At 42.9% G+C, this 18859-nt stretch overlaps 1 protein-coding gene across 2 annotated transcripts in view; it reads right to left on the reverse strand.

The window, feature by feature from the left end:
• Window positions 1-18859, reverse strand: part of LOC115129626 (alpha-1,6-mannosylglycoprotein 6-beta-N-acetylglucosaminyltransferase A-like) — a 103902-nt gene that overhangs the window by 32967 nt on the left and 52076 nt on the right. For both annotated transcript variants that reach the window (XM_029660199.2, XM_029660200.2), the window contains 3 exons: window positions 18110-18279; window positions 14804-14938; window positions 9664-9797 (listed from right to left, as the gene is read on the reverse strand). In XM_029660199.2, the coding sequence (XP_029516059.1) occupies window positions 9664-9797; window positions 14804-14938; window positions 18110-18279 (439 nt within the window). The remainder of the gene's footprint in view (window positions 1-9663; window positions 9798-14803; window positions 14939-18109; window positions 18280-18859) is intronic.

The raw sequence follows: 18859 nt of genomic DNA on the forward strand, positions 1-18859 counted from the left end.
ATACACTTAGGTTGGAGTCATTCAAACTCGTTTTTCAACCACTCCACAAATTAATTAATCTTAAGCACCTTCTGATTATGAGCTGTCACTCCACACTGGTTGCCTCCATACCTTGCATAAGGGACAGAAAGAAGAAGAAGAAAAAAAAGAAAACATCCTGCTTAATGAATAACCCTCACTAACTACACAATAACCCTCGTACACACACACACACACGGCCCCACCACACGCATGCTCTCAGGAAGCCAGCATGTTGTCCCATTCATTAGCGTTGTCAGGGAGGGGTGTAAAGGGGATGGAATGCACAAGGCTCAGTTAAGTTATCACCAGGGCTTATGTGTATCGAGAGAGAGAGAGACACACAGAGACAGCGCGAGAGAGACCCCCTGACTCAGCACTTTGTATCCCATTGAGGAGAAAATGCTAAATGAATGCAAACAGCAAAGCAGGCCCAGCCCAGAGCAGCACTGGCACAAAGGATAAGGCTGAACCTGTTGTTCTTAGAGATGAGCACTCACATTATTTGGCAGGTATCTTCTCTCTCTCTGTATCTCTATCACTACATCTTTCATTATCTCCCTCCCCGTCCGTCTCTCCCTCACTCTTCGTGTCCCCCTCACTCGCTGTGTATAGTGGACTACTTTTTACCAGGGCCCATAGGACCAGCTCATAGGGTATAGGATGGAATAGGGTGGAATTTGGGATGACTCTCTGGGCTTTACTCGATGGACTTGGCCCCTCTGAAGTTTATGCTGATAAAATAATGCAACCGTTCCTAATCAAAGGAGGGGTAGGGAAAGCAGCCGGTGCCCTCATTCTGTAGCATCCCATTTCACTGGGTCCTTATCGTAGCTCCTGGCCAAGGAAGGATGACTACTTCACAGCTGTCATCTGGCCATAATTCATCATAATCAGATGTTTATTTCTGCCTGAATTTTTAAAATGGCAAAAAAGGAAAACACCATCTGCTGATAAGAAATGTAAGAAAGTGCACTGAGGCCATATGCATTTCTGCGTGGCTTGTTGATTGTTAAATTCAAAGATGTTGAAATTGAAAGACAAAACATTCTAGCGTGAAATGCAATTCTATTCTGCATAGGTTTTGATAGGCCTTAAAGTGAAATTCAGGTGTGTCTTTTACGCCTGCTACATTAGGTTAATGTACTCTGGACTAAATGCACACCCCTTCAAACCTCCTCTGCTTCTGCATTTCCCCTGCTTGTTTGTTTTCATTTAGGTAAATTCAGTTCAATGTTTTTCCTGAGGTGGAAGAGCGGATTTAAAACGAAAAGGGGAAAAGTAGCAAAGGCAAAAAAGGAAATAACCATCTGCTTGATAAGAAATGTAAGAGTGCACCGAGGCAATGTCCTTTTCTGTAGGGTTTAATGAATGTTAAATTGAAAGATGTTGAAATTGAAAGACAAATTCTAGTGTGAAATTCTATTCTGCATAAGTTTTGATAGGCCTTAACGTGAAATTATATTAAAAATACAATTGGCTGGACATACAGAGACAGCTTTTGATCTACCAAGACAATTTCAGTTCGACATTTAGTTTCCCTATTCAGAACTTGTGGAACATTATTAAGATTATAAACACTGAACTGAAATGACCTAAATGAAAACAAACAAGCAGGGGAAATGCAGAGGTTTGAAGGGGCGTGCATTTAGTCAGAGTAGATCAACCTAACGTAGCAGGCGTAAAAGACACACCTGAAACTACATCCCCTACATACTGGTCTTGACAAGAAGAAAATAAAAAACTAGTTGGGGGAGGTTCTCTTCGGCACTGTTCAATCCAGTAAATGTGGAGGAGTTAAGATGGAGTGCCTCCTTGTTAATGTCCAAAAGCAGAAGTCGCGTCACAGGCTCTCTTGACATTTCCCCTGAAAACGGAACATCCGGGTTGTTGGGGACTCGGCAGAGGCTAGGAAGAGATAAACATCACTGTAATCAACTTCAGCATTTTACAGGGGGGAGTTTCCCTCTGACAACAGCCGGGATGTGTTCATTAGGGCACACAACAAATATTTGTATTTACGCTTTGCAATGGAAAATGGAAATTAAGGTTTCTTGTTGGACAAGTCCAGGAATAGCAGTCCTTGTTTTAGTTAGTTTTCTTCTGTTTGGCACCTGGTAAACCCCACCCAGGGCTGGTCTTCCAAACACAAACAGAGAAGACTAGACTAGACGACTAGACAACCTTGGCTGAAGACCTCTAAATGCTCCTGGGCCCATATTCACCAAGCCTCTCAGAGTATGAGCACTGATCTAGGATCAGGTCCCCTGTTTCCATGAAATCTTATTAAATATGATAAAAGAGAAAACTGACTCTAGATCAGCAGTCCTACTCTGAAATGCTTGATGCATACAGCCCCTGATACCTGTCCCTGTGAACTCTGACAGATGAGACAGACAAAGTAGAGTTGGGAATTTCCACTAACTTAAGTTAAATCTCCAGAATACTGCAGTGTCATCTCAGAAGTTGGGTATGGAAAACATCAAACCATGGACAGTGGTTGGTGTATGCAAGTCAATGCATTTCCCACATCAAAAGGGATCTGCTCGAATTCTCTGCACCTTACCATACATGCACTCACACTCACTCCTGCACGCACGGACGCTCACTCATGCACACACATCCCAAACGCTGCTACCAGACTCTTATTATACTGCTCAATTTATATACGTTCCCCCTATCCCCCCCTTCCCCAATACACGTGTAAATATTGGACAATAAATTGTGCATTCCTGTATTATACTTATGCTAAAATTGCATTCTACTGCGATTTGAGTTTGTATTCTTATCTTTTATTATTTCTTGTTGTTACATTGTCGAGAAGGAACCTGCCAGTAAGCATTTTGCTGGAAGATGTTGTCATGACGTTGGCAAAGGGATTAAGGTTTATGACAGTCATAAATACCTCTCCCCCCTTTTTCCTCTCTCTACCCTACTGATGTTACATTTGGAAACCCCTTGGTTAACATAGAGATTCTGGGAACATCAGAAGGTGGGGGGAAATTAACCATATTCTGGTAATCCGACCAATTGAACATATGCAGTGGTACTTAATGGATATGATGTCAGTTCGGTTGTCATCTGAGACATTCTCATCAATAATAAGATGACAAACTCTACAGTGTAAAGTCTACACATCAGAGTTATCGGATTCACATGGAATTGTTGTTCAATTTAAATGTTTGAATATGAAAATATTCGTGATGGGATGAAATGTGATTTTAGCTTCTAAAATGTAAGAATTGGGTTTTCATGAGTGAATTAGGCCCGACTCAGTGGCCCGCCCACGTGAAGAGACATAGGTCGTAAACTATGAAACAGACCCTTCTTCTCCCTCCACTATATAAGCCCTTGACGAAAATATAACCTCCTGTTCCGAGGATGTGAGGACGACGGTCCGATGTCAGAATGGTTCAGATAACTACAGAACGAAGCAAACATCAGCGTGAGCTTTGGTTGCGAATGGTATGAACTTTGAACTCTTATTCACTACAGAAGTGATACCTCCTAACCGTTGAGTTAGCAACAGCAGCTGCAAACGAGGGTTAGGAAGGAACAGACAGAGTATCCCGTCTATCGCACAACGATGTTACTACAACGTATCCAATTTGACCACCAGAGACATTCTTCAAAGGACAAAGGACTTGGTTTGGCAACACGTCCTTCCATCTACCACCAACATACCGAAGCGCAGCTCAGAGTAAATATTTATTGCATTTTCCTTTTCCAAATGGGTGGTAATTTATAATGCATAAAATACTGTATTTACGATAGCACAGCTTCTTCCTTTGGTCCTCAGTCTTCCCGCTCTTTCACTCAAACCCAGCCCTTTTCTTTTGTGGAACCAGCCGTCATATCTGTTCCGCCCGCTAGGGACGTTTTCCTTTATGACATAATTTGTAATCAAGGTATAATTCATTCTTTGTATATGTAATTCTGTGTGATTAGTTAGGTATTTAGTAAATAAATAATTAAACCCAATTTTGCATTGCTGATTCAACTTTTTAGCCAGGGTTCGTGAAGATAACCAAGAATTTACCATTTACAACCAATAATTAAGATGACGATTAATATTGACTGCTATTGATGTAAAATATTACTAGGTCTTCAAGAGTTTATTCGGAAGATAACAGCTCTATAAATATTTTTTCGTGGTGCCCCGACTCTAGTTAATTACATTTATATGATTAGCTCTATCAGGTAATATTAATTATGGCGAAATTATTTTATAGAATAGCATGTCATATCACTTAATCTGGCATAGCCAAAGACACAACAATGTACACCATGCGTATACCGTACATACAACTAATAACACTTTAAACTTACGATAGTTTTGGTTTGTTCTTAGAACTTTAAAACATATGAAGTGCTCACTCCCAGAACACACATATCCGTCCCAAATGGCATCCTATTTCCTATATAGTGCACTATGTCTGACAAGGCTCTGGTCAAAAGTAGTGCATTATATAGGGAATAGGGTGCCATATGGGATGGGCCTATACATTAGTCCACTTGGAAATGGACTTGCATGTGTTTGTGTACGCCAGCCCTGGCCAGGTGATGGAAGCCAAGAGCCAGAGTAACAGAACAGCCAGGCTAAGTCATGTACCAGCTGGAGCAAGAGCAGGGGAAACATTTGCTCACTGAAGGGGGTGTGTTAATCCCTTTGCCTGTTTATAACTGTACAGATGGATGGCCGGGGATGGATGTAGGAGAGTGGTCCAGCAGACCCCTCAAAAACACACACACACACACACACACACACACTATTCAGGCCAGTGAAACATGACCCTTGAAAGGCCTGCTCACACATTCGCCAACTGGGAGGGCATCGTGCAGAAGAATCTCTTGCCCGTGTGAACAGGGAGTGTGACTGGTTCCAAACCAATCATCAAATCTCACTACAGACAATGAATAACCTGTATGTATCAGCTGGCTTCATTTGCATGATAGAAAAAGTATCACGTTTGGCAGATATGTACACTGAACAAAAATATAAACGCAACATGCAACAATCAACAATTTTACTGAGTTGCAGTTCAAATAAGGAAATCAGTCAATTGAAGTCAATTCATTAGACCGTCATTGTAAATAAGAATTTGTTCTTAATTAACGGATTTTCCGAGTTAAATAATGGCTAAATAAAAATAGATGGAATTCACATGACTGGGAATACAGACATGAATCTATTGATCACAGATAGCTTGAAAAAAAGGTAGGGGAGTGGATCAGAAAACCAGTCAGTATCTGGGGTGACCATTTGCCTCATGCAGTGCGACATCTCTTTCGCATAGAGTTGACCAGGCTGTTGATTGTGGCTGTGGAGTGTTGTACCCCTCCTCTTCAATGGCTGTGCGAAGTTTCTGTATATTGTCGGGAACTGGAACACTGACGTACACGTCGATCCTGAGAATCCCCAAAATGCTCAATGGGTGACATGTCTGGTGATTATGCAGGCCATGGAAGAACTGGGACATGTTCAGCTTCTAGGAATTGTGTACAGACATGGGGCTGTGCATTATCATGCTAAAACATGAGGTGATGGAGGCATCTCTGTGCACTAAAATTGCAATCAGTAAAATGCAAATGTGTTTGCTGTCCTAGCTTTTGCCTGCCCAACCATAACCCCACCACCATGGAACACTGTGCTCACAACCGGACATCAGCTCACCCACACAACACCCTACACGCGGTCTGCCATCTGTCCGGTACAGGTGAAACCAGGATTCATCCATGAAGAGCACACTTCTCCAGTGTGCCAGTGGCCATCGAAGGTGAGCATTTGCCCACTGAAATCAGTTACGACGTCAAACTGCAGTTAGGCCAAGACCCTGGTGAGGACGACGAGCACGCAAAAACGGTTTCTGACAGTTTGTGCAGAAAAACTTTGGTTGTGCAAACCCACAGTTTCATCAGGTGTCTGGGTGATTGGTCTCAGATGATCCCGCAGGTGAAGAAGCTGGATGTGGCAGTCGTGGGATGGCATGGTTACACATGGTCTGCAGTTGTGAGGCCGGTTAGACATACTGGCAAATTCTCTACCCAAATTATGGTAGAGAATTTAACATTAATTTCTCTGGCAACAGGTCTGGTGGACATTCCTGCAGTGAGCATGCCAATTGCACACTCCCTCAAAACTTCAGACATCTTTGGCATTGTGTTGTGTACCAAAACTGCACATTTTGGAGTGTCCTTTTATTGTCCCCATCATAAAGGGGCACCTGTGTAACGATCATGCTGTTTATTTTGCGTCTTGATATGACATACCTGTAGGGTTGTAAAAATTCCGGGAACTTTCAATAAATTCCCTGGTTTTCCCTGGAATTTATTGAAAATTCCTGGATTTTTGCAACCCTACTACACACCTGTCAGGTGGATGGATTATCTTGGCAAAGGAGAAATGCTCACTAAAAGGGATGTAAAGAAATGTGTGCAAAAATTTGAGCGAAATAAGCTTTATGTGCATATGGAACATTTCTGGGATCCCATTTCAGCTCATGAAACATGGGACCAACACTTTACATGTTGCGTTTATATTTTTGTTCAGTGGATCATTACCCTATACAGGGGATTACATATCCTATGTAGAGTTAATATGCATCACGCAACATAATGTAACATTTTTATGTGTTCGGTAAGCAGACCATCTTGAGACCATTGCTTATGGACATTTGAGTCCTTTATGAAATAGCTAACTACATCAAGCAGAACATTAGCCTACTTTTATTTCGACACAAACACTTAATTATAAATATTGAATACTGAACATTTTTATTGAAACACCTTTCAAAACGTTCAATGCATTGATATTGTAAACAGAACACACAGGAAGTGTGTCAAAGAGCTATAGTAAGAAGGTCAAATTACACTGTTGAAGGAAAACCATAATAAAGTGACACATCGAAACAGCATGTTGACCTCACACCCTACAACGATACAGCCACACCACCAGATCACATAGCTGACTATGAACTACAGACGCAGGTACAGTTATTTGAATTCCATTGTTTTTGTTTTTTTGTGAGCTCAATGCAACAATTGCACAGTTTCTCTAGAGATAAATCAGATCCAACCTGAGTTGTAGTTTCCAACAGGCCAATATTCTACATTGTTTAGCTCCTCCAGACCTAAATAAAAAATCAAATGTTATTTATCACATACGTATGTTTAGCAGATGTTATTGCGGGTGTAGCGAAATGCTGGTGAAGCCAGTTCCACTGCCCCCCTCTCTCTAATCAGGGACTGATTTAGACCTGGGACACCAGGTGTCTGCAATGAATTATCATTGGACCTCGTAGGGTAAGAGTTGAATACCCCTGGTTTAGCGCATCAAACGTGTTAATTAACTACAATGACCATAATCCATTGCACATCTACTTGTCCTGTCTGTTTCTTTTAGCTAAGAGAGAACAATGCGCGACCGTGAGGGGATATAGAGGGCAGCTGTTGCAACGCGCGGTATCTCTACCTGAAAATACATGATCTAAGTGATTTATGACTACTGAATATCAACTATCAAAGGGTGCCTTATTTACTTTGAAGAACTACAAAACTGCATAGGCAGCAGCTTTATAGAGACGACTTGGAATGAAATAATAAAGTCATCAAATATAGCAAATATAATATACAAAACTGAAATATTTTATTAAAGTAATGTTAATAAATTATGGCTAATAAGTGATGGGAGGTCACTACTATAATGGGACTGTCATCGTTTTATCCTGTGTTGTTACAGCATTCAGCCCACATAATGCATAGTACATTTAATGTCAAATAAATTATATTGAAACTGAAATCGAAAAACAGTGATTCTTTTTGAATAATCAAACCTAAACCGAACAGACCTCAAAAAGCACTAATCGCTCAGCACTACTATAAACTGATTTAATCTTACTATTATATACATGGGAACGAAACAAAGACAATAGTAACTTATAAGGTTATCAGAATGTCTCTTTCCTGAGACAGAGAATAAAGGACTTTCCTTTTGTTTTATTGTGTACAACAACAACACCAGAGGATGAAGAACAAGTTATATAGTAGGCTATAGTAACTGTTCAGTAAAAGCCTGGGACTAGAGTCTGTACCTAGCCAGAAGCAGAGAAACAATTCTAGATGTGAACATGTTGTTATGCTTTTGGAGAGGAGAACAGTGGTGAGAAGAACGACATTGGAAATGTTCCATGGCTAGCCTGGTCCCTAAAAGATCTGTTTGTGCTGTCGTGTCATCTCCTGTCAGGCGAGACAAGACAGCACAAACAGATCTGGGCGATCAGAGCCCTTTCCCTCTCCTGTCTCATTGGCCAGAGCCATTTCTCTCTCGTGTCACATTGGCAGAGCCCTTTCCCTCTTCTGTCTCATTGGCCAGAGCCCTTTCTCTCTCGTGTCACATTGGCAGAGCCCTTTCCCTCTTCTGTCTCATTGGCCAGGGCGCTTTCGCTTTCCCTCGGCCTCATCGCTTTCCCTCGTCTGCACCCTTTATCCAGTGATTTATGCAAGACTACTTAATGGTAATGAATGGAACCCAAGGCTAGGATTGATTTCCCGTGGCGCCTTCTTTGTCTTAATGTTCTCTGTTACATCTTAGTCTTAGGATGGAAGGAAATCCAACCCTCAGAGTTAAACATATTGAAAATACAAGTTTTGTTTATTCAAGCCCCATTGTTGTTGTGACACAACTGCAAGTGTGAGATACAATGACTTCCCCTAAGCCTGGAAACAGAGCAGTAATGACAGGATATAAAACAATACGCTGGGGTTAAGGTGAATGTTTCTCCATAGGCAAGAGAAGGGGACACAAATCCAACATGCCCGATGCACCGGAACAAATCTGTGTTTCATTTCGAACTCACGGTGTAACCGATGTGCGTTTGATTAGTTACAGATATCATCTAACCCTTGCAGCTAGTAAACTGGATGACATGAAAAGACCTGCGTCGTATGAGAATGGCATACTCTATCCGCAACACAAAGGGTCTATTGAGGCTGGTCTGCTATTCCAGCCTGACGTGGGCCAAACCACTGAAACTGAGACCGGAGAGAGGTATTCATTCATTCTGGGTAACATTTTACTTTCCATCAGCCATGGGGAAAAGGTTCAAACCCCCTGGGGTGGTGGAATCTCCCTCCCCACCCCTGGGTCGTGTTCATTAGGGCACATAACAGAAAACTTAACGTGTTTTGCAACGGAAAACAAAAATTACTGTGTCTTATTGGGCTCCCGAGTGGCGCAGCGATCTAAGGCACTGCATCTCAGTGCTTAAGGCATCACTACAGACACCCTGGTTCGAATCCAGGTTGTATCTCAACCAGCCATGACTGGGAGTCCCATAGGGCAGGGCACACTTGGCCCACCGGGTTTGGCCGGTGTAGGCAGTCATTGTAAATAAGAATTTGTTCTTAACTGACTTGCCTAGTTAAATAAAGATTAAATGTAAAAACCTTTTCTTTTTCTTGGATGAGTACAGGTTCCCCTCACTGTTTAAGACCATTTGCTTCCATTTGGTGCCTTATGAACAATCCCTGTCATTAGGTGGGAGTAGGGTGAAGTTGTTGAAATTCCCCCACTAATGGTTAAGGTTAGGATTAGGGAGGAGAAGCTGATCCTAGATCTGTACCCCAGAACCATGAGGTGGTACTTACGGAACATGGTGTTGAACTGCTGGGGGTTGAGGTTCCACTTGCCCCAGGGGGTCTTGTGGCCCTTGGACTGAGCATAGTGGGCGTGGTTGAACTCGGGCTCTGTGCCGAAGGAATCCAAAACCCGCAGCATACACCTGTCACACACCACATTATAGTGTTAGTATACATCTGTAATACACATTATATGCATTAATACACACTTACAGCTGTGTCTCAACCACTAATAAATGGTTAATGAATTACATGATGCCTATATTTTCCATACCTTCAGCATGGTCACAGATAGTGTACAAAGCACAGAGAGCTTCCTACTGATCAGACGGGAACCATGACTAATTAGAGGACCAGAGAAAGGATGTTATGTGGAATGGAATGACACATTCCTGACCTTTTCTCTCTCGCTTTCTCTCAGTCCCTCTCTGCCAGCCCCCTACCCCCCCCCCTCTCTGTCTTTAGCTTTCTCTCTCTCGCTTTCAGTCACCCTCTCTCAGTCTTTAGCTTTCTCTCTTTTTCAGTCACCCTCTCTCAGTCTTTAGCTTTCGCTCTCTCTCCATCTATCTAGCTCTCTCTTTTTCAGTCACCCTCCCTCATTCTTTAGCTTTCGCTCTCTCTCCATCTATCTAGCTCTCTCTTTTTCAGTCACCCTCCCTCATTCTTTAGCTTTCGCTCTCTCTCCATCTATCTAGCTCTCTCTTTTTCAGTCACCCTCCCTCATTCTTTAGCTTTCGCTCTCTCTCCATCTATCTAGCTCTCTTTTTCAGTCACCCTCCCTCTGTCTTTAGCTTTCTCTCTCTCCATCTATCTAGCTCTCTCTCTTTCAGTCACCCTCACTCAGAGTCCTTATCTTTCAGTCTCCCTGACACATGCTTTTTCAGATAATAAGTCACCCCCAGACCAAAAAAAAAATGTCTAAAGCCTAAAAATAAACACCTGGCTATGCTTCACCACTATTCCTTTCCATCTTTAATCCTTCTGGACAGAGCCCAACATACTCATCTGATTGACCCCTGGCGGGGTGGAGGTGTAATAATGAGTATTAATCAAATTGATGAGGGGCCAGGAGTACCAGAGGGGTCGGCTAAGCTCAGTCTGGCAGCCCGGGCAAGGCCACTCCTGACCACGCAGATGTTTCGCAGATGGTGGGTGGGTGTGTGTGCAAGCGTGAGAAAGAGAGAGAGAGAAAGACAGTGAGTGTGTCTTCTCAAGATGCTCAGGAAATATGGTAAATGGATTCACAATGAGGAAACTTAAGACTAGTGAGACTTTATTTTACCTTTATTTAACTAGGCAAGTCAGTTAAGAACAAATTCTTATTTTCAATGACGGCCTAGGAACAGTGGGTTAACTGCCTGTCCAACGCTCTAACCACTAGGCTACCCTGCCGCCCCAGACTAAAGCCACAGCATGCAAATCTCTTAGTTTTTGAGACACTTGGGTATCAGACGCAGTACAACATTCTTAGGAGATGATGCGAGAGAAAGAGATTCAGGTGAAATACTCTTTCAAATTAGATTGTTGTAGACTGGAGACTACGGTTGTTCAGATCAGTGGCAAGGAGTACAAAACTGTCACATTTACGATATGATTCGTGTGTTTATAATGATTTCCATGTAGAATTGAGAATTAGACTAACTGAAATGATAGCGTATTATGATTATAGTTGATACGATGACTGAAGCAAGCATTGGTTTTCTGCAGTGAGAGTGATAGACCAATACATAGATCGATACAGAAAGACAGAGTGAATGTGTGTATGTGCATGCATATGTGTGTGTGTGTGTGTGTGCCTGCCTGCCTGCCTGCCTGCCTGCCTGCGTGCGTGCGTGCCTGCTTGCATGTGTGTGCGCGAGAGGGAAGAAGAGTGACAGGACAGGAGAGGCGGCTGCCCTCATTAAATTCTAAAACCACTAATACTGCTGAGCCGATCACTGAGATTCTCCCTACAGTCCTTTCACTGCCCTGAACAACCACACTCACTTCCAGTTTGGCCTTGGAACACAATCCTCGCTCTCAAATTCTCTTCCCTCTTGAGACTCAGACTGCTCCCTAATGGCACCCTATTCCCTATATAGTGCAGTGCACTACTTTTGACAAGAGTACCACAGGGCTAGTGCACTACAGTGAGCTCCAAAAGTATTGGGACAGTGATACATGTGCTGTTGTTTTGGCTCTGTACTCCAGCACTTTGGATTTGAAATTATACAATGACTATGAGGTTTTATTGTAAATAAGAATATAATTATTTTTTTTAACACTTCTACATTCATGATTATTTTGTGCCCAATAGAAATGAATGGTAAATAATGTATGTGTCATTTTGGAGTCACTTTTTATTGTAAATAAGAATATAATACGTTTCTGAACACTTCTACATGAATGTGGATGCTACCATGATTACAGATAGTCCTGAATGAATCGTGAATAATGATGAGTGGAAAAGTTAGACGCATAAATATCATACTCCCCAACGATGCTAACCTCCTCTGTTATTGTAATGGTGAGAGGTTAGAATGTCTTGGGGGTTATGATATTTGTGCGTCTAACTTTCCCACTCATCATTATTCACGATTCATTCAGGACTATCCGTAATCATGGTAGCATCCACAATGTAGAATTGTTCTATATTAGAAGCTGTTCTGGAGAGGCTGGAAAATGAAAGACTGCAGTCCAGGATCATAAGCACGACAAATTTGTAACATATTTTATTTATTTATTTATTTACCTTTATTTAACTAGGCAAGTCAGTTAAGAACAAAATCTTATTTTCAATGACGGCCTAGGAACAGTGGCTTAACTGCCTGTTCAGGGGCAGAACGACAGATTTGTACCTCGTCAGCTCTGGGGTTTGAACTTGCGACCTTCCGGTTACTAGTCCAACGCTCTAACCACTAGGCTACCCTGCCGCCCCATATTGTACGAATTGGATTTGTAACATATTATAGGAATTGCAAAAAATAACCTAACATACGTAATGAATCACATAGTACACAATTGGATGACGTAGCACACAAAAAAATATAGGGACCCGTTTTGGCTCGTGAGCACCCCTTTCAAAACTACTGGCTGAAATTATACAAAATGTTCTGAAGCATCACTTTAAGTGGGGAGGGAAAGAGCTGGATAGACAAGGAGGAAGGAGAGGACATATGCAAGAAGAACATAAACAAGAGAGGGTTAGACAACTATGGGCGAGACCAAAACAGTTCCACGACGTGACTAGTCAGTTTAAAAATCTAAAATGCACATTCAACAGAAGTTTTGTCTGAAGTTACAGTAAAACAGTGGCATCTTATAACCTTCCTGGAAGTGCACGTCACAAAATCAACACTGAATGAAGTGGCCAAATGTAAATGTCTTCACCAATATGTATAACGAGGAATTAATCAATGCACTCATGAAAATGCCAGCTGGATCCTGCATTACGACCACACCGTCTGTATAAAGGTTGATTCTGTGTCCCAAACGGCTCCCTATTCCCTAAATAGCACATTACTTTTGACCAGGGGCCTTGGTCAAAACAAATGCATATTATAGGGAATAGAGAGCCGTTTGGGATGCAGTGCCAGTCAATTTCCTCAGAGCAAGATGAAACAGGATGCAAACCCGAAACCAACAAAAAAGTGTTGACACGAGAAAGGAAATCTTGGGGCTATTAGCGAACCTGACTTATTGTTCTCACAAGGCGGTTCTCGTAACAACCTCCAACCACACCAATGGGCTACATCAGAGGAACAATACCCACAAGGCGCCAGTTCAGACAGTCCTACCAGTGGAGCGTGCACACACACAATAGAGAGAGTGCAGAAAACAAACACAACCATGACCACTGCTCCATTAAGAGTTAAAACCTTGACCTGATGTTCCCATGGAAACAGCCTACCTACATGAGGACGTCAAACCATTTATATCTGACACAATGCAATTTCAGCCCAGTGAGAGAGAACAGTTTGTTGACAGCCACTGAAACAGAGGTGGTTCTCATGATAGTGAGCTTGCTTGATGACTAACCTTGCATGAGACCTGAAGACTTTTGTTAGCTTAAAAAAAAATAGGGTCTTACAGAACCCATCCACCCATAAAGGCAGGAGGAGCTGGCCCACCTCGGTCTGGTCTGCATGGCCCCCAGAATCTGATCTGGGGTCCCGTGTGACTCAATTGGTAGAGCATGGCGCTTGCAACACCAGGGTTGTGGGTCCGATTCCCACAAGGGACCAGTATGAGAAAAAAGTATGAAAATGTATGTACCCACTACTCTAAGTTTCTCTGGATAAGAGCATCTGCTAAATTACTAAAATGTAAATCCAGCCTGGGTTTCAGCCTTCTCATTCAGATGCTAATGAGTGTGTAAATCACATCTGGTCCCCCCCCTCTGTGCCTGGATCTTTGTCACCTGAATAGCTACCAAGTATCAAATGAGCTGCAAAAAAATAGGCCTCTTTTCATCCTGTCAACCTCTCTCCGTTGCTCTCCAATCAGTAAATGAGTAGTGGGCGAACCCTCTGACAACGTGCCTCAGCAAGGTTTGGCATCCTACAGGGAGGGACACAGCCTCGGGAGACTCAGAGGGACACAGACAAAGAGCCTGACAATGTTACCACTTCCCGATTAGTCAAAGCAGCAAGGAGGATGCGGATTCCAAAGAGACCTCATCACGTGACAGACGTAAATGAGGATACTAGGAAACTCATTGGATACAAAAACTAGGATGTTCATATTTGAACTAAGACATTTTATGATCTCAATCTGCCTAAATTAACAACATCATCACACACGCTCCCGAGTGGCGCAGCGGTCTAAGGTACTGCATCTCAGTGCTAGAGGCGTCACTACAGACCCTGGTTAGATTCCAGGCTGTATCACAACCGGCCGTGATTGAGAGTCCAATAGGGAAGCGCACAATTGGCCCAGCGTCTTCCGGGTTAGGGTTTGGCCGGGTTAGGCCGTCATTGTAAATAAAAATGTGTTCTTAACTGACTTGTCTAGTTAAATTAAGGTTACATTTTAAAAAGAAAGAAAATATCACACGTCCCAGCCCATAACTTATGAATGACGTGGGTGTGTATAAATACTATCACACACACACACACACACGGACAGACAGACAGACAGACAGACAGAGTTGAAGATATGGAGTACTTACTGATAGTGGACCCAGGAGGGCCCCAGTGTCTTCTTGAACTGGGTCAGGCCCACAATGTCAATGTAGATGAGCTCCACCACCTTGTCCCCCTGGGTGGGGCAGCTGGACTTGTTCCCCATCACTCTCCTCATGATCCTGCACGAAGAGAGGGAGTGGGCTTAGTTAGGACCCACAGGGTGCATCTGAAATGGCACCATATTCCCCTATATAGTTCACTACTTTTGACCAGGGCTCTGGGGTTGAGAACAGTTTTAAATTCACTGTAACATGTACAATAAATGTTGTATTGTAATATATATATATATATATTTTTTAAAGAGAGCAACAACATGAAAACACACAACAAACAAAGAGAAGAAAGCTATGGATTGTTTACTCATAGTAAACCCCTATTATTAAACAAGTGGCGCCACAGAACATGGCTGACGTTTTACATTCTCCCAACGAATTGTGCAATTTTTTTCTTTTTTTGCGTAACTTATTTTTTAAAACTTATTGTGTACATAATGTTACTGCTACTGTCTCTTACGACCGAAAATAACTTCTAGACATCAGAAAACCGATTACTCACCACTGGAAGAAAATAACTTGTTTTCCTTTAACGAGTCCGACGAGAAGGATATCCTTCTTTGACTGGAACAGGCCCAGAGCCACGCCTTTTGCGTGAAGAAAAGACGCCAGAAAAGGGGACGCAGATCAGGGATCCTTCTGAGAATCCGGAGGCGAGCGAGTAAACTCCCAAATGCCTTACATTCTCCTTGCTAACATGTAATGTTAGAAAATAAAATTCATGACCTGCTATTAAGATTATCCTACCAACGAGACATTAAAAACTGTAACATCTTATGTTTCGCCGAGACGTGGCTGAAAGTAAAAACTCACAACATAGAGCTGGCAGAATTTTCCATGCACCGGCAGAACAGGGATGCTACCTCTGGTGTCTTTTTGTCAATAACAGCTGGTGCACGATGTCTAATATTAAAGAAGTCTCAAGGTATTGCTCACCTGAGGTAGAGTACCTTATGAAGCTGTCGACCACACTATCTACCAAGAGAGTTCTCATCTGTATTATTCGTAGCCATCTATTTACCACCACAAAGCGAAGCTGGCACTAAGACCGCTCTCAACTAACTCTTTCTGGCCATAAGCAAAGAAGAAAATGATCAAAGAAACGGCGCTCCTAGTGGCCGGGGACTTTAACGCAGGCAAACTTAAATCAGTTTTACCAAATTTTTACCAGCCTATCACATGTGCATTTTCAACCTCTCCCTGACTGAGTCTGTAATAACTACATGTTTCAAGCAGACCACTATAGTCCCTGTGCCCAAGGAAGCGAAGGTAACCTGCCTAAATGATTACCGCCCCGTGGCACTCACATCGATAGCCATGAAGTGCTTTGAAAGGCTGGTCATGGCTTACATCAACAGCATTCTCCTGGACACCCTAGACCTACTCCAATTCGCATAATGCTCCAACAGATCCACAGATGAAGCAATCTCAATTGCACTCCACACTGCCCTTTCTCCCCTGGGCAAAAATAACACCTATGTGAGAATGCTGTTCATAGTCTACAGCTCAGCATTCAAAACCATAGTGCCAATGAAGCTCATCACTAAACTAAGGACTCTGGGACTAAACGCTTCCCTCTGCAACTGGATCCTGGACTTCTTGACGGGCCACCCCTAGGTGGTAAGAGTAGGCAACAATACGTCTGCCACGCTGATCCTTAACACTGGGGCCCCTCAGGGGTGTGTACTTAGTCCCCTCCTGTATTCCCTGTTCACCCACGACTTCGTGGCCAAACATGACTCCAACACCATCATCACGTTTTTTTTTTTTTACCTTTATTTAACTAGGCAAGTCAGTTAAGAACAAATTCTTATTTACAATGATGGCCTATGAACAGTGGGTTAACTGCCTTGTCCAGGGGCAGAATGACAGATTTTTACCTTGTCTGCTTGAACGAGCAACCTTTCGGTTACTGGCCCAATGTTCTAACTACTAGGCTACCTGCTGCTGAAGACAACAGCGGTAGGCCTGATCACCGACAACGATGGAACGGCCTATAGGGAGGTCAGAGAACTGGCAGTGTTGTGCCAGGACAACAACCTCTCCCTCAATGTGAGCAAGACAAAGGAGCTGATCGTGGACTACAGGAAAATGTGGGCCGAACAGGCCCCCATTAACATCGACACGGCTGTATTGGAGCAGGTCGAGTTCCTTGGTGTCCACATCACCAACAAACTATCATGGTCCAAACATACCAAGACAGTCGTGAAGAGGGCACAACAAAACCTTTTCCCCCTCAGGAGACTGAAAAGATTTGGCATGGGCCCCCAGAATCCTCAAAAGGTTCTACAGCTGCACCATCGAGAGCATCCTGACCGGTTTCATCACCGCCTGGTATGGCAACTGCTCGGCATCTGACCGTAAGGCGCTACAGAGGGTAGTGTGAACAGCCCAGTACATCACTGGGGTCAAGCTTCCTGCCATCCAGGACCTATATAATAGGTGGTGTCAGAGGAAAGCCCATAAAATTGTCAGAGACTCCAGCCACCCAAGTTAGACAGTTTTCTCTGCTACCACACGGCAAGGGGTACCGGAGCGCCCTGTATTTAGCCTCGTTATTGTTATTATTTTGTTACTTTTTATTATAACTTTTTATTTTAGCCTACTTGGTAAATATTTTATTCTTCTTGAACTGCACTGTTGGTTAAGGGTTTGTAAGTAAGTATTTCACGGTAAAGTCTACAGTTGTTGTATTCGGCGCATGTGGCAAATAAAGTTTGATTTGATTATTCAAGTAGGAAGTAATTTGAGACAGGTTTTACCTAACAAAGCAGGACTAGAGTACACAAAGAACATGTGGTAGTTTTTGCAGGTAGGTTGCAACCACCTCACATTACACTAGCTTTAGCTGTATTGTGAAGTTATACTTCTGCTCATTCCATAGGTGACTTTGGGGAGGTAATACCTGGGGCTGTATGTATCAAGCATCTCAGAGTAGGAGTGCTGCTGATTTAGGATCAGTTTCGTCTTTTAGATCACAATGAATTAGACTAAATGGACAGGGGAGACCTGGGCCTGTATCCATAAAGCGTCTCAGAGTAGGAGTGCTGCTGATCTGGGATGAAGTCCTAACCTGTCCATATCATTTCATTCATTATGATCCTAGAATTGTTCAATAAGAAACGCTCTTTATAATTTTACGTTGGAAAAACATTTTAACCGTTTTGCTACGGTACTCTGCATTGAACACCACCCAGATGTGTCCGAGGGGTGCACACACACACTCAACGGACTCACTCTTTGAGCTCGGCCAGGGAGGCGGAGATGCGTACGTCGTGGCCCAGCAGGTAGAGGGTGGTGATGAGGTCACTCCATTGCACCAGCTCCCCCAGGGGGCCCCCACTGAAGGCGTTCTCTGCAATCTTGAAGCCCGACTCCTTGGTCAACAGGCCCAGGTGCACCAGGATCTGATGTAGAGAGAGGGGTATAGAGTGTCAGTTCAGTTTAAATCTATTGTTTCTCATTGTGGCTCAGTTGGTTAGAGCATGGTGCTAGCAATGACAGGGTTGAGAGTTTGATTCCCAACGGGGCTATCAATATAAAGATTTATGGGAATGGGATATATTATCATCAACATATAAAAAATTCATACACTATTACTGGAACCCAATAAAATCACTGGGTGTAATATAGTGTGCAACTTTGTTGTTTTCTGTTTCAAGTATGTTAGGCAAATCGCCAACCATCTGGGTGTGTGTCTTTAGTCCTTGAAATAATCCAAACACAAATCAATGGGTTGGAAAAATGTAATAAGGCATTTTCTCTATTCAAACGTAGCAGAATGTACGTCAAAGATGCACTCCACAGAAGACGTATCATTATTAACATCAGAGCGCACAAGTCTCCTTCTATTCACCAGGGAACACACAGACACAGGAGAGAATCCGACATTACAATGTTCTGTGCTTTCTATGGACGTCTCAACACACTTTCAGCTGCTGTGTTAGCCAGCCACAATAGTGCGTCCCAAACAGCACCCTATTCCCT

This window comes from Oncorhynchus nerka, linkage group LG5 (assembly GCF_034236695.1).
Source record: "Oncorhynchus nerka isolate Pitt River linkage group LG5, Oner_Uvic_2.0, whole genome shotgun sequence".
NCBI classification, from domain to species: Eukaryota; Metazoa; Chordata; class Actinopteri; order Salmoniformes; family Salmonidae; genus Oncorhynchus; species Oncorhynchus nerka.